The 25,355-nt window shown below is 43.1% G+C and overlaps 3 protein-coding genes across 7 annotated transcripts in view; all 3 read right to left on the reverse strand.

Moving 5' to 3' along the window:
• Window positions 1-6,307, reverse strand: part of LOC133118952 (deleted in malignant brain tumors 1 protein-like) — a 33,788-nt gene extending 27,481 nt beyond the window's left edge. For 2 of the 3 annotated variants that reach the window (XM_061229269.1, XM_061229270.1), the window contains exons 1-3: window positions 6,185-6,307; window positions 2,208-2,522; window positions 554-859 (exon numbers count right to left, since the gene is read on the reverse strand). In XM_061229269.1, coding sequence (XP_061085253.1) covers window positions 554-859; window positions 2,208-2,522; window positions 6,185-6,266 — 703 coding nt within the window. In that variant the 5' untranslated portion in view covers window positions 6,267-6,307. The remainder of the gene's footprint in view (window positions 1-553; window positions 860-2,207; window positions 2,523-6,184) is intronic. The other variant, XM_061229271.1, reaches the window with a different exon arrangement.
• Window positions 6,308-9,319: 3,012 nt separating this feature from the next.
• LOC133118977 (pancreatic secretory granule membrane major glycoprotein GP2-like) lies at window positions 9,320-18,735 on the reverse strand. 3 transcript variants are annotated; one of them, XR_009706457.1, is made up of 6 exons: window positions 18,642-18,735; window positions 18,403-18,516; window positions 13,922-14,158; window positions 13,393-13,546; window positions 12,328-12,477; window positions 9,320-9,444 (listed from the first exon to the last, which is right to left on the reverse strand). XR_009706457.1 is itself a non-coding variant. In XM_061229330.1 (6 exons), the coding sequence occupies exons 3-5, from the start codon at window positions 14,101-14,103 to the stop codon at window positions 12,336-12,338; spliced, it is 426 nt and encodes a 141-aa protein (XP_061085314.1). In that variant the 5' UTR covers window positions 14,104-14,158; window positions 18,403-18,516; window positions 18,642-18,735; the 3' UTR covers window positions 9,320-9,444; window positions 12,328-12,335. The 3 variants fall into 3 exon arrangements, 2 of the variants coding, with proteins under 2 accessions (XP_061085314.1, XP_061085315.1); XM_061229330.1 differs by having other exon boundaries at window positions 12,328-12,425; XM_061229331.1 differs by lacking the exon at window positions 12,328-12,477.
• On the reverse strand, window positions 17,810-24,750 carry LOC133119280 (uncharacterized). The gene is made up of 8 exons (XM_061229808.1): window positions 24,519-24,750; window positions 24,293-24,438; window positions 23,269-23,315; window positions 20,628-20,721; window positions 19,909-20,202; window positions 19,180-19,329; window positions 18,403-18,561; window positions 17,810-17,862 (listed from the first exon to the last, which is right to left on the reverse strand). The coding sequence occupies exons 3-8, from the start codon at window positions 23,296-23,298 to the stop codon at window positions 17,810-17,812; spliced, it is 780 nt and encodes a 259-aa protein (XP_061085792.1). The 5' UTR covers window positions 23,299-23,315; window positions 24,293-24,438; window positions 24,519-24,750.
• Between the last annotated feature and the right edge of the window lie 605 nt (window positions 24,751-25,355).

A 25,355-nucleotide genomic window follows, 5' to 3' on the forward strand; every position in this document is an offset into this window, starting at 1 on the left:
GAAGTAAACAACAGTTCCAAAAGCAATTGGCACCCACAAAATTAAACATTAGACATCATACACTCACAGTAAAGAAGGAGTGAATATGGCAGTACAAAATATCTATTACTTATTTAGAAGAACAGCAAAACAATCCCAATTGAAATTGTCCAAATAAAATAAATAAAAAATAATAATAATTGAAAAATTGAAGAATTGAAAAATTCCAAAGATGAAACCTGGTTTGATGCAGATTGTCAAAACATAAGGAAAAAAGGAAAGAACTTTAGGAAATTATCAAATCAATCAGGGACGTCAGCCAGCCTGGAATCTTTGTACACACAAGACAGTGGGATTAGCATCTGCCCAGCACTGAGATAATAAAGGAAACATAAGGAAGAGGCTAACAGTGTGGTTAGCATCTGACCAACATATTAAATAAACTTCCCACTGATTGAACTCCCACAGAGATCAAGATAAAGACCTCATTAAATATAAATGTATGTAATCTGTTTAGGAATAATGTGAAATGATTGCTGAAACTATGACAATGCACTGCAGAGAGCTCTCTTACCAGAACACACCAGGCCCACATCGTTTCCATGGGAGCAGGGTTGATTCTGTGAGGGTGCCGTGGGGCAGAAGTTAATCTGTGATTCGTTGCCTCTACACTGAATCTCCTCTGCCCACACCTGGCCCTCACCCTGGCCAAATGCAGCTGCCCCACGCAGCTCTTTAGGAGCCCCACAGCCCAGCTCCCTGCACACAACCTCTGTGTCCTTCTGGTCAAAGTCAGCATCACACACCGTGCCCCAGGAGCTCCCATGATGCACCTCTACACTCCCAGAGCACAGGTCAGCCCCGCCCACCAGCCTGACCTCTGCAGTAGAACAGAAAATAAAGAGAATCATCAGAAATGTCCGGCACCTTATTCCAGAGACAACATTCACACCAGCTGTCAGAACACAGGACTGCACAGCTATTATACATGGAGTACAGCAGTGTGAGATGAGCCAATCACAAATCTACTGTAGTCTGAGGTGAGCCAATCACCTATAAAAAAAACAGACAGACTTAAAAAAAAAAATACAATTCTAATAGTTATGGAAAAAGACCATCAGAAACATTAATATAAGATTCTTAACCTGTGTAAATTCTGGATTAGTTCAGTAAATGTAGCAATGCACACATTTACCAACCCAGCATTCCACTACCATTCTGAACAAACATGAACAGCAGATGTATGTATTATTATGACTACATTCATGAAAAGCAATATATTCTCATGTAAATACAAAGTGCTGGGTATTCACGCAACTGGAGTAAATCAACAAGCATACATGTATATGGAAACAAACAGCACACTGGCCAAAACTTTACCACAGGAAACTTTACTTACTTAGGAATAAACATCTCTCCTAGACTGCCCAAACTATTCCACTAAAAATTACACCCCCCCCCCCCCCTTTAATAAGCAGACGTTATGCCACCTACTGTCATTAACCCTAATAGGCAGAATCAGTACAGTAAAAATTACTACTATTCAAAAAATTAACTATTTAACATGATCCCCACCTACTACCCTCTAACTGGTTTAAAACTTTTAAAACTTTTTCTACTGGAAAAACAAGAAACCAAGAATATAACTGGCTGCCCTTCAGAAACCAAATCCAACAGGCGGTCTAGAGGCACCCAATTTCCACCAGTAATTCGGTGGTTTATTGGCTGCTTTTTAATTATGTTATTTATTTATACTTTTTTATTATTATTATTATTATTTTAAAAAAAAAATCTTTACTATTCCTTTGTTTTTGATATACATATAACTAGTATTTTTCTATTTATTGATGATGTCCAGCCGCCTGTTTGTACGTTTGGCCTGGCACTTTTTCTTTGCATAGAAATAAAAATAAAGTTAAGGCCCCCGAAGAGTGGGGGTGGTGGCGGACCAAAAGTTTTTGTTTTTAAAGTGCTGAGTTACATTACATTACATTATTGGCATTTGGCAGACACTCTTATCCAGAGCGACATACAATATATAACCCTGGTGCAATGCAGGGTTAAGGGCCTTACTCAAGGGCCCAACAGCTGTGCGGATCTTATCGTGGTTACACCGGGGATTGAACCACCGACCTTGTGGGTCCCAGTCATTTACCTTAACCACTACGCTACAGGCCGCCCGAGTTGGGTGAAGAACATTGTAAGAGCTGAATAATGCTGAATCCTACCTGAGCAGATCACTCCAGCATCCTGTCCATGATTACAGGGATATTTACCCAATCCTCCAGACGGACACTGCTTCAGTGAGGATTCTGATCCAGTGCAGAGCACAGCACCCATCCATATTCTCCCAGACCCTTGTCCAAAGTGAGCACCTCCTAGTGCATCTACAGCATCTCCACAGCCCAGCTGTTTGCACACCACTCCAGCGTCAGCCATACCCCACCAATTATCACACACTGTCCCCCACTCTCCCCGATGATAAACCTCCACTCTCCCAGCGCAGGGGCTGCCACCATTCACCAGCCTCACATCCGTGCTGCCTGAGAGAGTGAGAGAGAGTGAGAGAGAAAGTGAGGGAGTGAGAGAGAGAGAGAGCAGTAAACAACAGTTCCAAAAGCAATTGGCAGGTAATTTTGTACTGTAAATAAATATCAATTATTAATTTAGAAGAAAAGCAAAAAAACCCAAATGAAATTGTCAAAAGAAATCCCAAAGATGAAACCTGGTTCATTGATGCCTAGACTAAAATACTGTAAACGTACGCTCAGAAGCAAAAAGGCACAAAACAATCACAGACACAAACCGATTCTGGGAACAATGGAAAAAAGAAAATAATAATAATAAAAATGAAGAATTTGCCATACAAAATGGAGAAATATGGACTAGGCATTGAAAAATTCTACCCGAAAAAGCAATCTGGGGAAGGTTCTTTGTAGCATTATTAATTCTTTCTAAGTCTTTTTATCAAGACTTTCTTAAGCACAATGTCTTGAGTAAAAGTGGAATTGGATTTTTACCAAATCACAGCACATCTGACCATATTTACAACCTACACTCACTAATTGATAAACATTTTCACCAGTTTTGTAACAATCTCTTACAAGTACAAAGAAAAACCACAAACAATATTAATATTAATTAATAAGGCCAATATCCATTATTAATAAAAATACAAAGAGGGCAATCAAATTTTGGAAAAAAAAAAAGAATAAAAAAAACAGCAATCCCAAATCTCACCATTACAATGGCTCCTGAGGCACAGTTCACTAACCACCCCTAACACCTCAGGACAGCATCACCGTGAATTCAATCAGAGGTAACCAAATGATAACACAGCACAAATAAAACTGCATCACCTATTGGGACACACAAACTAAAACACAAAGCAAAATGCAATGCTATTTGGCCCTAAATAGACGGCACACCATTATCTGACCACGGTGACTGACAAAAGACGAAGAACCACCTTGACGAACCACCTGGCCGACATCGCTAAACACGGTTTCCCGAGGAGGAGAGGCTGTGTGAGCATTCAATGAAGTTGAGATAGAGCTGCATTTTCTGAAAAATACATTGAAATGAGAATTGTACAATTTCCCAGAGTAAAAAAAAAAAAAAAAAACTGCCGAAACTCCCCAGTCAGTTAACTGCCGTGAACTGGCAGCAGAATACAACACAGCCAACCAGCGTCTTCAGGACAGTGAGTGACATGGAGCACAAAGAGCATTTATTAAATAAATTAATAAATATGTACTTATGTAAATGTGTTTAGTTCCCCCCCGCACAAGAAGTTCTTAGTAATTAGTGTGGTTAGTGTTCATTTGTTTCTCGTCTTTCATGTGTAGTGAGAGTGAGAAAAGAAAGAGACCCTCCATTTTATATCGCTGAGCATCTAAATGCATTCTCAGAATGTTTTATTATTATTAAATATTTATCATTACTAAAAATAAAGAGCAGGCCTTCTTTTGAATAATACTGGGCATGTGAAATTGAGGGATGAGTTTGACTTGTTTGGGGTTGTGAACATGAACCCCAGCAGATGGGGAGGGATGGTTCTTTGGAAGACAGACGGGATTTAACAAGACAATTGGAATAATTTACAGTTTAATAAAACAGAGAAACTGCTTTTAAGATGTTGTATGAAATATGCCAGAATAAATCGAATGAGGGCATGAAATAAAATATTTTGCATTTGCTGGTAGAAGTAGAGGTTTTAGATATTATTTTAAAGATATTATAATTTCATGCCAGATGGGAAGACTGACTTTGACTACACGTTGCTTCAGCCCTGCTTTTGAAGTTAGTTTCCACAGGTGTTCCACCGTTTTTTTGCTGTACTCATTAATATGTACTCATCTCCTAAGTGTATTAAATAAAATAAACAATATTAATTAAAAATATAATTAATGTTTATATATACAGTTAGGTCCGGAAATATTTGGACAGTGACACAATTTTCATAATTTTGGCCCTGTACGCTACCACAATGGATTTGAAATTAAATAATCGAGATGCAATTGAAGTGCAGACTTTCAGCTTTAATTTGAGGGTATTTACATCAAAATTGAAGGAAGGGTTTAGGAATTGCAATAATTTTCATATATAGTCCCCTCATTTCAAGGAACCTAAAGTAATTGAACAAATGAATATAATCATAAATAAACTGTCCAAATATTTCCGGACCTAACTGTATATATAATACATATATACGTATATATGTATATATAATACATATAATATATATATACATATATAAATCAAATGTATCGCTGTGAAGACAGTGCGTCACATTTCTGTTCAGTTAAAACATGCCAGAGGCTTCAGACTTTCACAAACTTGCAACTACACAAAATAAGGAAAAGTGTATTAAATGAAATAAAGGGTATTAATTAATAAATATAATGAATGTTTTTATATATATTTATATATATAAAAACATATATATAAATATATTTATATATTTATATATATTTATATATATTTATATATATTTATATTTATATTTATATATATATAGATTTATATATATAAAAAACAAATGTATCGCTGTGAAGACGCGTCACATTCCTGTTCAGTTAAAACATGCCAGAGGCTTCAAACTTTCACAAACTTGCAACTACACAAAATAAGGAAGTGTATAAAATTAAATAAAGGGTATTCATAAATATAATTAATGTTTTTATATATATTTATAAATATATATAAAAACATTATATATATATAAATCTAGATAAATATATGTATACATTTATATATATTTATATATTTAGATATATATATAAATATGGATATAAATGTATACATTTATATATAGATTTATATATATTAAAAAAACAAATGTATCGCTGTGAAGACAGTGCGTCACATTCCTGTTCAGTTAAAACATGCCAGAGGCTTCAAACTTTCACCATCTTGCAACTACACAAAATAAGGAAAAGTGTATTAAATTAAATAAAGGATATGAATTAATAAATATAATTAATGTTTTTATATATATTTATATATACATTAAAACATTCAATATATATATATAAATATATAAATATATATATATATATACACATATATATGTATATATACATACATATATACATACATATATATATATACACACACACATATACATTATATATATATATATATATATATATATATATATATATATATAAATAAAAACAAATGTATCACTGTGAAGACAGTGCATCACATTTCTGTTCAGTTAAAACATGCCAGAGGCTTCAGACTTTCACAAACTTGCAACTACACAAAATAAGGAAAAAAATATACCATCTCATGACAAATCGGACACTAAACTGCAGGTTGTATTTTTGAGAGAGCAAGCTGGCCCTAGACTTTTAAGGAGAAAGCAGATGGCAACTTATCTAGACATGAAAAATTATAAAAAGACCATTTTACATTGGACTTTATATACGTAGAGTTTTCAATATATTAATTTACAACCAGTGAATCAAATACAGAAATACTTTTTTAAATCAACACCATCACATTAGTTTACGTCATGAATCATGCAGGGAAATATTCCTACTTCATTGATTATTCAGTGATTTGTGGTGTTTGAAGGCTGCCTATAACCCTGATCTTACTGGGCCAGCAGACCCGCTGACCCCTTGGCCCTGGCCCCCAGTCTCTGACCCTGACTGGGTGTGGAGAAGCAGGAGAGGAGGATGAAGCTGGTACTCACTGGCTGTGGAGAGCAGGAGGAGGGAGGAGAGAGAGATGAAAAGCAGACATCTCTCCATCTTCAGCGCAGACAAACGCACCATTCTACAGAGCGGAGTGGATCCTCACACCTGCACCTCTGAGCTCTGAGTGAGACTGAGGCCCTGAGACAGCACACTCCCTCCCCCCACCAATCACACTTCAAACACTCGTAATAACAAATCAGCACCCGCCATTTACATTTTCTCCATATATACCAACTCTGCGTCACTGCAGTCAGCCAGGACTCCTCCCACCAGCACAGACAGACACGGGAGACTTTTATTTCTAAAAGGTTTTCGTACAGTGTTTGGCTACAAAGTCTGAAGCCCTATGCAGCTAAACCTCGACTAATATAAAACTTAAAACTACATCTCAGTCTACAGGAATTATAGTGTCAATCCATCGCGTCCTAAGAGCTGTCAATTCAAAATAGATATGGCCATTGACCCTCACAAGTCATTTTTGGTAATGGGTCCAAAAATATAATAATAAATGATAAAAAATAATAAACGGTTCCATTACAGATTTGCCAGGAACAGGATGCAACTGATGGGGAGGATGAAAGCGGGAGGCCATAAAGAACCCATGGATCATGGTTTAACATTTGCAGAGATTGATTGCATCTTGGGGTCACCAAGTCCCAAAAATAACCAGTCCACCTGCATACGAAAAAACTCTTTGGAAGGGCAGTACAAAGGGAGCCAAAAACTGAGCATAATAAACAAAAACCAAGCATCTGGAGTTTGCCAAATATCATTGGAATTGTGACTGGAAGAGATTGCTCTGGTCAACTTTTTGGCCAAACACACCATCAACATGGTGCCATAAGTGGAATGCATAGAGAGAACCGACTGTCAGATACCTGCAGGGGGACTTCTCAATGAGACAATGGAGGTTTTTCCCTCCCCCCTCCCCCTCCCCCAACTCCTGATTCATCTGGGGGCAGCCTATAGCGTAGTGGTTAAGGTAAATGACTGGGACACGCAAGGTCGGTGGTTCTAATCCCGGTGTAGCCACAATAAGATCCGTACAGCCTTTGGGCCCTTGAGCAAGGCCCTTAACCCTGAATTGCTCCAGGGGGGGATTGTCTCCCGTTTAGTCTAATCAACTGTATGTCGCTCTGGATAAGAACATCTGCCAAATGCCAATAATGTAATGTAATCTGTTTGGTCTGACCGTAGGTTTGGGGATGAACTCCGGAGGATGATTGGGCCTTGGCTCCCATCAGGGCACAGAACGCCGTCCAGAGCGGGCAGGAAAAGTGAGGTCCCCTGTGGGACATGGCTTCCAGAGGGAGGCCGTGGAGGCAGAAACATGCAGGAACAGGAGCTCCCTTTCCCTGGATGACGGAAGCTTGGGATGGGCCACGAAGTGGACGGACTTTGAGAAATGGTCCACAATGGTCAGGATCACGGTCATGCCTTTAGAGACAGGAAGGCCTGAATCCAGAGCCACGAGTGACCAAAGACATTTGAGAATTGTACTGCATTTATTTTCTACACTTTAGTTTTAAACACTTGGAGATGCTAAATGTGAGAACATTGAACAGGGTTACAGTGTGTGCACCTTTTGTATGACTGACACCCCATACTCGCACGTGCACCCCTGTACCCAGCACAGGAAAAAACAAACTGCTACAAAATGTGTGGGCATGTAATCTGATTACCTCTAGAGGAAAAACATAGATGAATAAACCTGATATGATGCATGAGAACCAGCTTTCTGCCCTGCAGCTGCGCTTGTGGTTGGGTGCATTTTTGAGGGGGTGAAAGCCCATTTGAGAGCTCCACAGCATCACAGCAAAACATTTGGCATTTACATTGCGCCTTTATCCAAAGCGCTGTACAACTGATGCTTCTCATTCACCCATTCATGCATATGGCTGCCATGCAAGGCACCAACCAGCTCGTCAGGAGCAATTTGGGGGCTAGGCGTCTTGCTCAGGGACACTTCCGACACACGCAGGGCGGGATTGAACTGGCAACCGTCCGACGGCCAGACGACTGCTCTTACCGCCTGAGCCAATGAGACTGGCTCTGGCGGTAAGAGCAGTAATGAAAGTGGTGGTTTTTGGCTGCGCAGTCTGAAGCCCTCTGCTGCAAAACCTTGACATCTAATATAAAACTAAAATCTTCAATTACAAAAACATTAACTTATCGTTTCTTTCAGACAAAATGGTAATTTCATGATTAGAAAAAACAAAACAAAAACACAGGACTGTTTGTGCACAGTAACATACAGCGAATAGGGACACAGTACAGGTGTACAGTAAACAGAATAATGACACAGTTACTGTGCACAAACGACACTAACACAAACAGAATGACAGTACTGTTTGTGCACAGTAACATACAGAATAGTGACAGTGCTGTTTATGCACAGTAACATACAGAATAGTGACAGTGCTGTTTGTGCACAGTAACATACAGAATAGTGACAGTGCTGTTTATGCACAGTAACATACAGAATAGTGACAGTGCTGTTTGTGCACAGTAACATACAGAATAGCGACAGTGCTGTTTGTGCACAGTAACACAAACAGAATAAGGACACAGTGCGGTTTGTGCACAGTGACATACAGAATAATGACACAGTGCTTTTTGTACAATAACAGAATAAGGGCACAGTGCAGGTGTACAATAACACAATAAGGACACAGTGCAGGTGTACAATAACACAATAATGACACAGTGTTTTTTGTACAATAACAGAATAAGGGCACAGTGCAGGTGTACCATAACAGAATGAGGACACAGTGCAGGTGTACCATAACAGAATGAGGACACAGTGCAGGTGTACCATAACAGAATAAGGACACAGTGCAGGTGTACAATAACACAATAAGGACACAGTGCAGGTGTACAATAACACAATAAGGACACAGTGCAGGTGTACAATAACACAATAATGACACAGTGTTTTTTGTACAATAACAGAATAAGGGCACAGTGCAGGTGTACCATAACAGAATGAGGACACAGTGCAGGTGTACCATAACAGAATGAGGACACAGTGCAGGTGTACCATAACAGAATAAGGACACAGTGCAGGTGTACAATAACAGAATAATGACACAGTGTTTTTTGTACAATAACACAATAAGGACACAGTGCAGGTGTACATGGATCTTTATTGTCTATGGCTGTGCTAGGACCTGTGCAGCACGCACACCCAGTGCAGTCAGAACAAGGAGGCCAATCAGTCCTCCGCCAACAGAGAGTATGATCAGGGCAGCAGTCCCTGCAAAGAGTAAGAACAGCAATCACACCTCACATTCTAATCCAGTCAACCACAATCACAAGCACACCTCACATTCTAATCCAGTCAACCACAATCACACAACACATTCTAATCCAGTCAACCACAATTACACGACACATTCTAATCCAGTCAACCACAATTACACATCACATTCAAATCCAGTCAACCACAATTACACAACACATTCTAATCCAGTCAACCACAATCACACAACACATTCTAATCCAGTCAACCACAATCACAATCACAACTCACACTCTAATACAGTCAACCACAATCACACCTCACATTCTAATACAGTCTACAACACATTCTACTTGACAGTTATAAGTGACACAGAATTCCAAAATAAACAATATGTTATTGTAATTACCACAACTACTACTACCAGTAGGGGCATAATGGCACACTTTTCACTCATATTTCTTGGACACAACATTACAATGGAATATTAATCTGATTAATATTAATTAATCCCATTGAATGTTTAGTATCCATTACATTTACATATCTTATTTCAGGTTAGATTTTTAGACCGTGTGGTGTGTCAAGCAAAAAAATAATAATATCTGCATTTCAGATTAGTGTGAATTTGACCATATACAGTGCATCCGAAAAGTATTCACAGAGCTTCACTTTTCCCATATTTTGTTATGTTACAGCCTTACTCCAAAATGGAATAAATGCATTTTTTTCCTCAAAATTCTACACACAACACCCCATAATGACAACATTAAATAATTTTGAAATTTTTGCAAATTTATTAAAAATAAAAAACTAAGAAATCACATGTACATAAGTATTCATAGCCTTTGCTCAATACTTTGTTGATGCACCTTTGGCAGCAATTGCAGCCTCAAGTCTTTTTGAATATGATGCCACAAGCTTGGCACACCTATCTTTAGGCAGTTTCGCCCATTCCTCTTTGCAGCACCTCTCAAGCTCCATCAGGTTGGATGGGGAGCGTCGGTGCACAGCCATTTTCAGATCTCTCCAGAGATGTCCAATCGGATTCAAGTCTGGGCTCTGGCTGGGCCACTCAAGGACATTCACAGAGTTGTCCTGAAGCCACTTCTTTGATATCTTGGCTGTGTGCTTAGGGTCGTTGTCCTGCTGAAAGATGAACCGTCGCCCCAGTCTGAGGTCAAGAGCGCTCTGGAGCAGGTTTTCATCCAGGATGTCTCTGTACATTGCTGCATTCATTTTTCCCTCAATCCTGACTAGTCTCCCAGTTCCTGCCGCTGAAAAACATCCCCGCAGCATGATGCTGCCACCACCAGGCTTCACTGTAGGGATGGTATTGGCCAGGTGATGAGCGGTGCCTGGTTTCCTCCAAACATGACGCCTGGCATTCACGCCAAAGAGTTCAATCTTTGTCTCATCAGACCAGAACATTTTGTTTCTCATGGTCTGAGAGTCCTTCAGGTGCCTTTTGGCAAACTCCAGGTGGGCTGCCATGTGCCTTTTACTAAGGAGTGGCTTTCGTCTGGCCACTCTACCATACAGGCCTGATTGGTGGATTGCTGCAGAGATGGTTGTCCTTCTAGAAGGTTCTCCTCTCTCCACAGAGGAACGTTGGAGCTCTGACAGAGTGACCATCGGGTTCTTGGTCACCTCCCTGACTAAGGCCCTTCTCCCCCGATTGCTCAGTTTAGACGGGCGGCCAGCTCTAGGAAGAGTCCTGGTGGTTCCGAACTTCTTCCATTTACACATGATGGAGGCCACTGTGCTCATTGGGACCTTCAAAGCAGCAGACATTTTTCTGTACCCTTCCCCAGATTTGTGCCTCGAGACAATCCTGTCTCGGAGGTCTACAGACAATTCCTTTGACTTCATGCTTGGTTTGTGCTCTGACATGCACTGTCAAAATGTGGGACCTTATATAGACAGGTGTGTGCCTTACCAAATCATGTCCAATCAACTGAATTTACCACAGGTGGACTCCAATTAAGCTGTAGAAACATCTCAAGGTTGATCAGTGGAAACAGGATGCACCTGAGCTCAATTTTGAGCTTCATGGCAAAGGCTGTGAATACTTATGTACATGTGATTTCTTCGTTTTTTATTCATAATTAGCAAAAATTTCAAAAAAACGTCATTATGGGGTGTTGTGTGTAGAATTTTGAGGAAAAAAAAGAATTTATTCCATTTTGGAATAAGGCTGTAAAAGTGAAAGCGCTGTGAATACTTTCTGGATGCACTGTATACCACAAAATCATACAAAATGGCTATTCAATTTTTGAGGTTGTGCCTGGTTTTGGATAAATTAATAATGTGACGACTTATCCTGCTCCCTTATTACAGTAGCAGTGTTGTATGATGAAAATGACACTTAAACTGAAAAAGAAAAAAGTGTAGCATGACACTTTTACTTAATCGTGCGCACCTGTGGAATTTTGTCATGATGCAACCAGTCATGCCTTGCCGCACAGCACTGATTGGTCTGCCAGATGGAACACTGAAATTCAGTGTCATGGATAGGCTCTGCCATGTTCCGCCATGTTTTCAAAAATGTAAACATGTGGCTGTTTGGCATCGTGTTGCCATGGAGACAACAGAACCATCATGGCTGACCTTAGCCCAAGTATAAATGCAAAAACGTTGTGCGGCACTCCCATTTCAGTCATAGGACACTTGCAAGGGTTGAGTGACGGGTGTAAATCAGGCTTAACTCACTTTGCCTCAAGACTCCGATACTGATGTAGCGTATGGGTAGCTGCTGCTTTGATAGAACTGTACTTTACAGTATCTGACCTGGATATGCATTTGTTCCCAGTGACCCTCACTATGCAATTCAGAAAAAGTGATCTGACAAATAAAAATATACATGCAACATGCATGCAAAGGCGTGTGTGTACTCACTCATACACTCACACAGCAGTTTGATTAAACTCTGCTGAAATGATGGCCGTCAGTGTGTCTGGTAGATCTCTTTTCACCTTTTGGCCTTCGCTGCAGTTCTGTACAGATGTACACAGGGGCAATCTTGCACATTTCTCATCCCAGAGTCTCCTGCACACACAGGCTCTCACTCACCCCAGAGTCTCCTGCATACACATGCCCTCTCCCACCCCAGAGTCTCCTGCACACACAGGCCCTCTCTCACCCCAGAGTCTCCTGCACACACAGGCCCTCTCTCACCCCAGAGTCTCCTGCACACACAGGCCCTCTCTCACCCCAGAGTCTCCTGCACACACAGGCCCTCTCTCACCCCAGAGTCTGTTCCTGCACACACAAGCCCTCTCTCACCCCAGTATCTGTTCCTGCACACACAAGCCCTCTCTCACCCCAGAGTCTCCTGCACACACAGGCCCTCTCTCACCCCAGAATCTCCTGCACACACAGGCCTTCTCTCACCCCAGTGTCTGTTCCTGCACACACAGGCCCTCTCTCTGTCACAGGAAGTTTGTGGTTGACATTACGCAAAAGCAGGAAAAGGAAGTGGGAGGACAGTATTCTTCATGAAGGTCTCAGCAAGTTCGTAAGAACTCTCAAGTGCAATGACCGAAATATGCACATGCATCAGAAAAACAGCAAAAAGGCCAAGAATGACAGTAACACATTGATTTTTGTTTGCCATAACTCAAACGCAGCAACCTCTCACTGCTTGGTATATTGCCAATGGTGGATGGTTTTAGTTTGTCAATTGCGTCTGATAATTCCTGCATGTTATTTATACAAATGTACTAAATGGTAAAATACCCCTGTTGAAATGTGACGCTGTTGAAATGTGACGCTGTTGAAATGTGACGCTGTTGAAATGTGACGCTGTTCAAATGTGACGCTGTTCAAATGTGACGCTGTTCAAATGTGACGCTGTTCAAATGTGACACTGTTGAAATGTGACGCTGTTGAAATGTGACACTGTTGAAATGTGATGCTGTTGAAATGTGACGCTGTTGAAATGTGATGCTGTTGAAATGTTACCGTGGTGCAGTCCTCGTCCGGGCTGCATATGCGGGTAAGGCAGTGGAGGTAGACATGGGCGTGGTCAGACACGGTGAACATCTGAACCGAAAACCTTCTCCTCTGAGGCCAGCCATCCTGGAGGTGCCAGCGGAAGGTTCTGTTGCTGGGGCAGCTGGAGGGATAACGGGCTGTGCATCTAGTCAAGCCTTTCACACACACCCGGTCATCCGACATGACGGTAATTCAACGGGCTATGCGTCTAGTCAAGCCTCACACACACACACCCGGTCATCCGGTATTTGTCATTTGCCTCCAAAATTCCCATGGCACAAATTTAATAGGAACACACTTACTCTAATGGCAATAAAGCTTCAACCCGCAATTAACAGGGGGCAAGCACCAATAGCGAGACAGAGAGACAGAGAGACAGAGAGACAGAGAGACAGACAGAGACAGACAGAGACAGACAGAGACAGACAGAGACAGAGAAAGAGAAAGAGAAAGAGAGAAAGAGAGACAGGGACAGAGAGACAGGGACAGAGCTCACCCTTCCTTCAGGTAAAAGGCCCTCCTCTCCTCCTGCGGGTCGGTGGTCTCTGTGGCCCAGCAGGCCTCCAGCTGCAGGCTCATTTTGAAGGCCAGGCTGTCCTGGATGTGCAGGCGCGCGAAGAGGGGCAGCTCCACGGGGCCGGCGTAGGCGTGGGAGGAGGCGTCGCTGTACAGGCCCATGCTGAGCTGCAGGAGGCGCGAGGAGCTGGCCTGCACCACGCTGTGAGAGGAGAACCTGCGGAGGAGCACAGCACCGCGTCTCCTCAGACACTCCCGCGTATAAAACAGCCGCTCCGGGGCCACTTCTCCCCTCAGACCTCCCTCTAAAGCACCACCACAAGCTAGGTTTGAGCTTTTCAGTTTAGCTTTATCATTTATCATGTTGACCTGTTTTTCCTGTGGATTTACGGAATACGCACACACACATGCACACACACTGGTCACAAACAGGGTTCAAGTGTTGTTAACAGGATATCACAGGATCCACAGATCAAAGGGGTTCACAGATCAGTGGGGGACCCCGGGAAGTCTGGGTGGAATGTATGCTCCTCTGAGCTGGCTACGTATAGCTTGTTGAGATTCAGACAGAAGGCATGTCAGACGCATCAATCACAAATCTCCCTTTGCGCACGGTCGATAAGGCACGGTCGATAAGGCACGGTCGATAAGGCTTTTCAATTGAGAAGTGGTCATCAGTGTGTTACTTCACCAGTTTGATTCCACCACGGGAGAAGAACATTCCCAACAAGAGTTAAAAAATAGACCAGACTACCAGAATGTTACATTTAATTTACGACCACGCAATTTATTATGCAGACTCTCAGCTTTTATTAAAGGGTATTGCTGGTTTCACCTTGTAGAAATGACACCAGTTTTTATGCCTAATCTCCCAATATCAGGGGACCGTCATGTTCAGGACAAATGGCTTTACATGTATTTCTGATCGATCAGGTGTGTTCAATTGCCTCCTGAGTGCAGGTAAGAGCTTTCAGCCTCTTGATTCTAGGAGTCAAGTCACTGACTTTGGAGTCAGTTATTGCGATTTGTCAACAAGAGGATCACATTTGTGACATGGCAGACATAAAGGATGGCAGTTTGTCCTATTTGTGGCTCTATGGGCGTTGGTCTCTTGTCTCAAGGTCCCATTGGACAGGATATCAGATCATTTAAACAGCTGTCAATCAACTGACCAGAACCAGAAGCACCATGAGGTGAATCAGTGTAAAATCTTTGGGAAACTACACAGCACAGCAGTGAACTGTGAACGGTTTATGAAAAAGCGTAAATCTTCCCCAAACAGGCCAAGAGTAGCAATAAAACACATAAACACATAAATACAAGCCTATTGATACTCAACATTCTCTTGTACTCCAGCACTAAGACAACAATTGTATACAGCCGTTTAATCAGAAACGCATGCAAAGCCATGAGTCCCAAAAATTATGGTACCCGGAAATAAGGGCACTTTGTATAAAAAGTGATGTCATTTCAACATGGTGAAAGAAAAAGCATAAAAATGAAGAATAATCTGTCCAAAACATGGAACATAGTGAACATGTAGAATTGAAAATGCTAGTTTGTGGCTTAATGACCTGGATGTTGACTGGATGGCAGATTGAGAGAAGGAGAGCTGATTGGATGGTAGGTTAGAAGAGGGGAGCTGATTGGATGGCAGGTAGAGAGGGGCCAGCTGATTGGATGTCAGGCCAGGCTGGGTGTGGGCAGTGGAGGTGTGGAGCAGGGGGTAGGCACAGATGCTCTTATCCAGAGCGACGTACAACAAAGTGCATACCCATAACCAGGGATAAGTTCGCTGAAAGACCCTAGAGGGAAGTACAATTTCAACTGCTATCTGTACAACAAAGATAAGGACGAGGGCCAATTTTTTTTTTTTTTAACAAAGAAACAAACAAACAGAGCAAAAGTGACCAAAGTTAACTATCCAAACACTGCTTACCTAGCCAACTAAAAATACCGATACACAAAGCAAGTCACAGAGACAACAATTAAGGTTCACAGGGAGGTAGGGAGGTAGGGAGGGATGGGGAGAGGTGCTGCTTGAAGAGCACAATCACCATACCACTATGGCCCAGTTAAACCAGCACAAACCCCATTACACACAACGCATTACACAATCACCATATACCACGATGGTTCAGCTAAACCAACACAAACACAAACTAAATGACACACAAAGTCCACAGGATGAACAGAGATGGGACAGGTAGAGTGAGAGGAGGATGAACAGAGAGATGACAGGTAGAGTGTGAGAGGATGAACAGAGAGATGACACAGGTAGAGAGAGAGAGGCTGAACAGAGAGATGACAGGTAGAGAGAGAGAGAGGGTGAACAGAGAGATGGGACAGGTAGAGTGTGAGAGGATGAACAGAGAGGTCTCATGTACTCATGGCCTGTATGTAGGAAGGAGCAGTTGCCTTCACAGCTAGCTATGGCAGGGTTAGGTGAGAGTGCATTCCCAGAATGCACCAGCTGCGTGCGTGACACGGACTGGGTTTAATTCCCCTTTAACCGTCCCTCGAGGGAGGGATTTCCCCACTAACTTTGTGACATGCAACAAGCAAAGTAAACAGGCGATCTGCAAGGGAGGATAGATGAACAAAACAGAACCGCCCGCCCAAACTATACAGGAAGCAGCCTTGGCTCCGAGTACAAGCTTTTTCTTTTTCCGTCTGATATCTTCTCTTTAATTTATTTCAGATTTTTTCCCTTGTTCTCCCAATTTGGAAGCCAAATGTACACCATCTAATCCAATTAGTTTTAGCTGGTGGATACACTGCCCACAACCCCGTCTCGTCTCATGCTCGTGACCGTGATTCCGAGGCGCCCGGGGTGCTGTTGTATGCGGCGATCCGCTGACCCTGCCAAGCCCCTCCCTCTGGAGCAGCGAGCCAATTATGCTGCTCCACGAGAGCCGGCCAAATTTGAGGAATTTACTTTTAAATAATTAATAATAACCACCCCATCTTATTTTTAGTGACGACAAAAACACACCAAGAGGGTTTGAGGTTCTCTTAAACCCGACTCAAAAACAGGAACAAAGGCTGTTGGCTGAAGTATCAGACAAAGTTAAATTCTCGGTTCAAACATTTCAGCCCAAAAAAGCGCTTGAAAGGGAAGGGATTCGCTCCCCTCTTCCACGCATGGAACATTGCATTCTGGGATTTCTGGTAAATGGTTGGCATTTATATAGCGCCTTTATCCAAAGCGCTGTACAATTGATGCTTCTCATTCACCCATTCATACACACACTCACGGCGATTGGCTGCCATGCAAGGCGCCGACCAGCTCATCAGGAGCATTTGGGGGTTAGGCGTCTTGCTCAGGGACAATTCGACACAGCCCAGGCGGGGGATCGAACCGGCAACCCTCCGACTGCCAGACGACTGCTCTTACTGCCTGAGCCATGTCACCCCATTTCTCCGGAAGCCTGCATTAGCCTTGGCGGGAGGGAGGGAATAAGGGAATATAATTGCTCTCCTTATACAATTCGGAAGCGAACCCCACTTGGCGGACGCTCCAAATTACATCCTGGTATTCCTGGAAAGGGAAAAGTCAGGAAGAAAGCTTATAAACTGGATTGGAATCCGGCCCCGGGCCTTAACCCTGCTGCTCACCAGCATTTCCCCTCCGCACAGGGAGGGGGCGCTAGTCATCCTGTAGTAATACAACTTGTCCATCTAATGGACTATATATTGTGTCATTCCAGTATAAAAATGAGACAAGAAGCATGCAAAATCCCTTCGTCAAACAGCAGCATTGGAAAAGCCAGTTCTGTAAATTCAGGAGAGACCGACGGTAGATGACCAACAAAAAAATAAAATAAGAGTTAAACATGCATTACACTAAGTCGTGTAATAAAAGTGCTCAGTGGCATATCACCTGAATAAAAATTATAGGAAAAGACTCCTGGCAGTCATCTTGGCACAAAATATTAAACCAGGGGTGTCAATAATTGCGGAACCTATTTTTTTTTGGGAAATACATTTTCTATTTGAAAATTGTAAGATGCATCCACGTGTGCGTATGTGGGCATATATTCACTGAGCACTTTAGATAATCACATAAGTAGGTGTTCCTAATAATCAGCCAATCATGGCAGCAGTGCAATACATAAAATCATGCAGATATGGGTCAGGAGCTTCAGATAATGTTCACACCAACCATCAAAATTGGGGAAAAAATGTTGTCTCATAATTTTGACCGTGGCATGATAGTGTGTGCGTCTGTGTGTGCGCGCGCACTTGTATGTGTGTATGTGGGTTTGCATGTGCATGTGTGCGCGTGTGTGTATGCATGTCGGGCGCGCACTTGTGCGCACGTATGTGTGCGAGAGCTTTTCTGGAGAGCTTGAGCGTGCGAGTGTGTGCATGCGGGTGTAAGCAGGTCTGCATTGGTGCATTGGTGCATGCGTGCGTGTGCGTGTGCGTGTGCATGTGCGTGTGTGCGTGCGGGTGTACCGTGGCAGGCTGCGGTGAGGAAGGGGCTGAGGTCATAGTAACCCGGCTGACACACGCAGGTGAAGGAGTCCAGGGTGTTGATGCAGAGGGAGTGTGAGCCACACTCGTCAGGGTCTGTGGGGGTCAGAGGAGAAAAGCCCACCATGTACTCCCGCTCCACTGCATCACACCAGACACAATGAGCACACAAACCTGCATGTGCATGCACAGACAGATCTCCCAGCATGCCTCACGCCTACCCTGCCAGTACAAGACCTCCTCAGTGACCGTGATGTTGGGGTGGTTGAGCAAGGTAAAGTACTGCAGTTGCTCCTTTGGGAGGAGCTGCTCCACAAGGCCATCGAGTCCTCCTGCCGAAACCGGAGATCCACACACACACCAGGGCCTGAATTTACAACAAACCAGCATGAACACACACACACACACCAGGGCCTGAATGCACAACAAACCAGCATGAACACACACACACACCAGGGCCTGAATGCACAACAAACCAGCATGAACACACACACACACACACCAGGGCCTGAATGCACAACAAACCAGCATGAACACACACACACACCAGGGCCTGAATGCACAACAAACCAGCATGAACACACACACACCACACCAGGGCCTGAATGCACAACAAACCAGCATGAACACACACACATGCGCATGTTCAAATATTCAGGCAAATATGCGCAGACACACGGCCCCCCCTTATCCCAGCCTCCAGGCCTACCTGTGCTGGTGGGGATGGTGGTGGCGCTCACGACCGTGCTGGCCCCACACAAAGCCTCCACCCTGCAGCTGAGCCCCGGAGCTCCCCCTGGTGGTACACCCGAAAGCTGGAGACGGACGAGAAGTTCCGCACAGACCAGCGCACCGTGTAGCTGTGCGGCCTGGAGGTGGACTGGCGCAGGTTTATGATTTCAGAGTTTGCTAGGGGACAAGAAAAAATCTAAAATCAAATGCTTTGTTTTGGTTAAGCTTCCACAAAAGAATATCAAAGGCAAATAACAGAGAAAGGGTACCTCCACACAAACTCAGTCCGGCATATTCCATTAGGAGTCAGACATTTACAAATCACACGTGATTTCCTTTGGCTTTGAAATCCAATGATCCCAACATCAAGTTCAACAACAAGCGTGTGTGTGCGTGCATGCGTGTATGTTCCAGACCTGGTGTGTGTGCGTGTGTGTGTGTTCCAGGTATGGCTTGTATGTGTATGCGTGTGTTCCAGGTATGGTGTGTGTGTGTCCCAGATATGGCGTGTGTGTGTGTGTGTGTGTGCGCATGCGTGCTCCAGGTATAGTGTGCATGTTTCCAGGTACAGTGTGAGTGTGTATGCGTGTGTGCGTGCGTGTGTTCCAGGTATGGTGCATGCGCGTGTTCCAGGTATGGTGCATGCGTGTGTTCCAGGTATGGTGTGCATGTGTGGGCGTGTGTGCATGTGTGCGTGTGTGTGTGTACGTGTATGTGTGTGTGTGTGTTCCAGACACAGGGGCCATGTGGCTGTACCAGAGTTTCCGTCGCTGAGGGCCATGGTGCTGGGGCGGGCGGGGCCCGGACCCCGGCACTCGGCCTGCAGGCCCAGCCGCACCCTGCTGCAGGGCGACAGAGGCCCCGCCATGAACCCGCGCCGGTCGGGCTCCTGCCTGTACCTCCTCTCCTCCAGGACGTGGCCGGAGCCATTCGTGTGGAAGACGGTGACCAGGAAGGAGGCCAGCCGGTCGCTCGGGGGATAGTCCCACCCCACCGTCAGGATGCTGCTGTCCCACGCCGTCACCCGGAAGTTTGCGGGCACGTTGGGATCTAGGCGTTCACACAGGGAGCTTAACACAGACCTCCGAGCAGGCAACTCACAGAGCCAAGCTTAACCAAGTAATAATCCACACAAAGAGGCCGACCTGCTACGAGCTTGTGTGTATACAGTAGCTAAAGAACGTGTATGAAACAACCGCTGCTCATATGAACCTCCTGGTATCCGGGTTCATATCTGGGTGGTAAAGCCTAAATAACGGAGACTGATAAGAGTTATTGACACCTGAGTGTGAATTACAATTTTACATATGGTAAGTTCAAGATGTATATCCATACTATATGGTAGATATGCAGTGGTGTTATCCGGCCATCTTTTGTTTGTTGGTCTTATTTACTTCTTTTTCCATAATAAACTCAATAAAAACAACTTGAAATAAATAAGGCACGAGACCTGAGGAGTTAGGAGAGAGGCGTACCAAGCGCGATGATGAAGCTCTCCTTCTGATGGAGATACTCTGTGCCGTTTTCACAGGGAAACACTTCCTCTGTCCGGAAAGTCTTGAGCGCTTCCTGTGTGTGAGCGAGAGATGGAGGAACAGGCAGAGATACCCAAAGAAATAGAAACAAAAAATAAAAAAATAAATGCATCAAATCTCAGTGAGATAGAAAAATAAAACAAATATTTAAAAGGTACAGTAGGTAAGATGTTGTGCTAAAACATTGTTACAAGACAAGTAAATCCCTTCCCATCATTGAAAAAGGCTCACTGACATGTTGACTCATGCTCTGCCTGCATTTATAGTCCTTAGATTCGGGTTTCAAAAGATGCAACTGACAGGCCGACACTCATTGTATAGCAGTACAATAATTCAGCGTCAGCGCGTTCACAGGAATGTTCAATTTTGGAATTTCTGACCAACTTCAGCTCTTGTAATTACTTAGTTATACCAAACATTTGGTCAGTGTGGATGATTGGCTGCAGCAGATGGTGATGTAATTGTGACTGTTGTAAGGGTAATTTTCTTAATTGACAATGTGTGTCACCATAAAGACAATCACATGATTACAAATAACCTTTTAGTGATAATCCTTAGGGAAAGACCCACCTCAACCAACACGCAGGACCAGCTACTTTAACATTAAGGAGCACATGATGGTAATCTCGTGTCACTGTATTGATTGACACATTGATGGTCTTTAGAGGAAGTTACGGAAGAACCAAGACCCGAAATGCACACTGCTCTCCTCAGGACAGGAGCCCAGAATCCCGCTCTTGAGCAAGAACACTCGGCCACTTGTGCCGACTTCTGCCGACTAGTGCCGACTTCTGCCGACTTCTGCCAACTTCTGCCGCCAATCACGCTTGCTCAAATGCAGCTTCGGCCCATAAAGCTCCGCCCCATTAACACCATGCACGATCGGCCCACTGTCCTTTGCTTTGTCTCCGAATTCTCCATTCTTGAATATAAAATGGTTTTAGCGGCTAGATGTCCATACTTAGCAGCCGATTGATTGATTCACCTCAGTCTTTCATTTGATCAGTTAAAAGCACAATGTGTCATTTCAGACTTCTCATGGTCAAGAGAGGAATTACAGCAACAAACACCTTCAAACCACAACACTGTTTATGCCTCCCCCTTCTCTGTGAATGTGCTGACGTTGAAACGCCATTGGCTGTTATTGTACGGCTATACAATGTTTTGGTATATACTGTAGCTATATTTTGAAACCCGAATTTAAGGACTATAAACACAGGCAGTGAGTGAGTCAACATGTCAGTGAGCCTTTTTCAATGATAGGAAGGGTCTTGTAACAATGTTAACACAAAAATCTTACCTATTGTACCTTTAAAATGTACCTTTGTAATAATTTGCACGATAGCACAATCATAACTTTTTAACAGCTTATTAAAATTCACAGTTGGAGCTAAATTAGGATACACACCTCCCCCCCCCCACAGGATCCAGCTAGAGAACCACTGCTGAACATATTATTCAGAACAAAATGTCATGGTTCGCCAGAATTCAAGCATCAATAACAGCAGTCGATTTTTGAATGTATATTTGCATAAGTACATATGCATTCAAAAGCACTTATTGCACATTCTCTTATCCAGAGTGATCCATCCATCCATCCATTATCTTAACCTGCTTATCCTGAACAGGGTCACAGGGGGGCTGGAGCCTATCCCAGCATACATTGGGCGAAAGGCAGGAATACACCCTGGACAGGTCGCCAGTCCATCGCAAGGCGCACACACCATTCACTCACACACTCACACCTATGGGCAATTTAGACTCTCCAATCAGCCGAACCTGCATGTCTTTGGACTGTGGGAGGAAACCGGAGTACCCGGATGAAACCCACGCAGACACGGGGAGAACATGCAAACTCCGCACAGAGAGGCCGCAGCCGACCCCAGGACCTCCTTGCTGTGAGCCGGCAGTGCTCCTTCCGTGCCGCCTTATCCAGAGTGATGTACAACCATTTACACATAGTATCCATTTTTACAGCTCGGTATACACTCAGTGAGCACTTTCAGGTAGACCTGTACAACAGCTTGTTCATGCAAATATTTAAATCAGCCAATCAAGTTGGCAGCAACTAAATGCATAACCGTAAGCAGATATGGTCAAAATGTTCAGCAGTTTCAGACCAAATGCCAGAATGGGAAAGAAGTGTGATCCAAGTTACTTTGACCATGGAATGATTGTTGGTGCCAGACAGGGTGGTTTGAGTATCTCAGAAGCTGCTGATCTCCTGGGATTCTCACACAACAGCCCCTAGAGTTTACAGGGAATGGTGTGAAAAATAAAAACCATCCAGCTAATGAAGAGCTCAGTGAGTGTATATGGAAGCAATCCAGGTCAATGCCTCACTCAAGGGTACAACATCAGGACCCTACCCGGTAATCGAACCTGCGATCTTTGCGTTGCATGCCCAGTTCCCGTCTTTATGCAAGTATCAGTTCACATTCAGTGGCCTGCAATACTAATTTAAGTGATTCAATCCGTCAAAAAAAAACCGAGGCATGGACTGCATTTTGGAAAACACGTCCAGCAGTTTCTTGACAGTGGCAACAACTGTCGGCCAGATTTACATGTCAGCAATACTCACCGCAGTTCCGCTGGAGGGGAGATGCGCCATTCTCACATTTATGGAATCTGACAATAAAAAAATGGATAGCATTGGATCTGGGAGACAGGCGACTGGCACGCAATCTGGCGTGTTACACCTAGAATATTGAGCACTCGCTCACCTCTATCGCCATCGCCTTTCACCGAGTTAAAATGGCATTTGTATAGAAAATGAGAAACGCATTTCACAATTCAGTCATGCCAAACTGTACACTGAAACAGCTACGGCATTTATCTTTTTAAAGGGAAATTACACTTTAGTGAAACATTTTAATCCATGCCATTATTTCAACATTTATGAAATCTCATTTTGCCATAAACTGGTTGAGAATAAACATTCAAGTTTGAAAAAGGTCTGTACGAACATCGTATACATGTGGACCAGTGTAATTTAGTGATTAAAAAAGATTTTTTTATTTTTTTATTTTTAATCTAATTGTGATGATTGCAAGTCCTCCCCTGGAGCAATGTGTTAGTGTTACTGCTTATTAATACACAGCAGGGCCGATCCGCTTCAGGATATTGTGCCGCTACTCTTATTTCATTTGCTAAATAATGTCTTGAGCAGACATTTGTATATGGACCACGCTACAGCTGCAGACTGCAATTGCATCCTAAAGATTATACTGTGCTCAAGTAGAGGAGTGAACCAACATAATTTATAATATCTGTCAGAAAAATTAATTAAGTTGGAATATTTAACATTTAACATCCAACAATTAACATTTGTTGGAACAAAATCCAGCTCTCAGACCAGCCCTCCAGGACCGGAGTTCTGCACCCCTACTTTAAAGGGTTCCCCAGTTTTCAGCTCACCCACCGCCACTGTGTATTCAATCACAAATGTTTTATGGATTAGAAATGAGTGATTTTATCAAATTCAATAATGGCCTTCAGGTTTTCAGCCTCTTGAATTCAACCAAGAAGTACTGAGGTTGAATGACCAACTTCACCGCAGTCCCGTCGCAAGTTAAGTGTAGCCTACAATTGAATTCCGCACTTACCCGAAACAATCGAGAAGTTCCACACTTGTGCGATTCCTTCATATTCGGTGCGTAATTTATGTACATCGAGTGGCGTTACCGACAAAGACACAAATTTGCCTTGACTTCCTATGGCAGTGTTGTCCAGCCATACATTGATATCTGGTCTAATTGAGAACAAAGTCACCGTTCAAACAAAGAGATGGATATGCTTCAAGTTGCACATGCATTTTGAGCCGCGTAATACCTGTTCTCGTGGGCGCTGATATTTAGAACCCAACAGACCGAGAAGACTAGACTGCTGCAGCTTCCTGAAAATTAAAAAGTTGGCCGTACTAACGTGGTTATTCCGGAGTAGCCTAAGTGGATATGCAAACCAATTAAGGAATTGTAAAAACAAAGGGTATACGTAACAGACATTAAAGCCTGTGCAATGTAGAGCCGAAATGACTCTTCACTTACGTGTTACCAACACTAGTGTTTCAGTCCACTAATTATTTCAAATCTACATACGTAGATTACAATTCTAATTGTAGGCTACTTCCACTGTGAATCACAAACTGGCTCATGCAACAACAACAAAAATAACATAGGCCTACTCACCCAAAGAGGACGAAAGCAGCAGTGATATCGCAAGTGAGAGAACAAACGCGGATCCAAACCGCGTAGACCGCATTGGAGTCTGTATTATGAGGACGTATTTTACACAAAAATTTAGCATATTATGTGTCTCAGTGAATATTTGAACTTCTGTCCCTCTGTGAGAAAGCGATAGCTTATACGCGATCAAAAACAAAACATTCAGCTGTCGACATCATTTTGTTACACATAAGGTTAATAGCGATACCTGCAGATTGTTTGGTTCTAAAATCAGACCGAGAGTGGGGTAGACTAATTAGACAATTAGCTACACCTTATGATTAAAATCTTGATCACCCTTTTTCACTCAGTGAAAAAAGTAATGCCAGTGAAATGCAAGATTTCCGCACTTCAAATCTTGATGCGCATCTACATTGCGCAATATAAACATCAAACAAAAAGTTCGGAAATTTGTGTTTGGTAGATTATTTCTCTGTTGTAACAA

The sequence above is a fragment of the Conger conger genome, chromosome 19 (assembly GCF_963514075.1).
Source record: "Conger conger chromosome 19, fConCon1.1, whole genome shotgun sequence".
Lineage (NCBI taxonomy): Eukaryota > Metazoa > Chordata > Actinopteri > Anguilliformes > Congridae > Conger > Conger conger.

Excerpts from the sequence above, each read along its gene's own strand:
- LOC133119280 (XM_061229808.1), bottom strand. The coding sequence starts at position 23,298 with ATGGCGCATCTCCCCTCCAGCGGAACTGCG. Across the intron at positions 20,722-23,268 it reads TCCCCTCCAGCGGAACTGCG|GAAGCGCTCAAGACTTTCCG; the intron begins GTGAGTATTGCT and ends GCTCACACACAG. Across the intron at positions 17,863-18,402 it reads CCTCACCGCAGCCTGCCACG|ATGACTGCCAGGAGTCTTTT; the intron begins GTACACCCGCAC and ends TTTTGTGCCAAG.
- LOC133118977 (XM_061229330.1), bottom strand. The coding sequence starts at position 14,103 with ATGGGCCTGTACAGCGACGCCTCCTCCCACGCCTACGCCGGCCCCGTG. Across the intron at positions 13,547-13,921 it reads GCCTTTTACCTGAAGGAAGG|CTGCCCCAGCAACAGAACCT; the intron begins GTGAGCTCTGTC and ends TTATCCCTCCAG. Across the intron at positions 12,426-13,392 it reads CGGACGAGGACTGCACCACG|AACTGCAGCGAAGGCCAAAA; the intron begins GTAACATTTCAA and ends ACATCTGTACAG.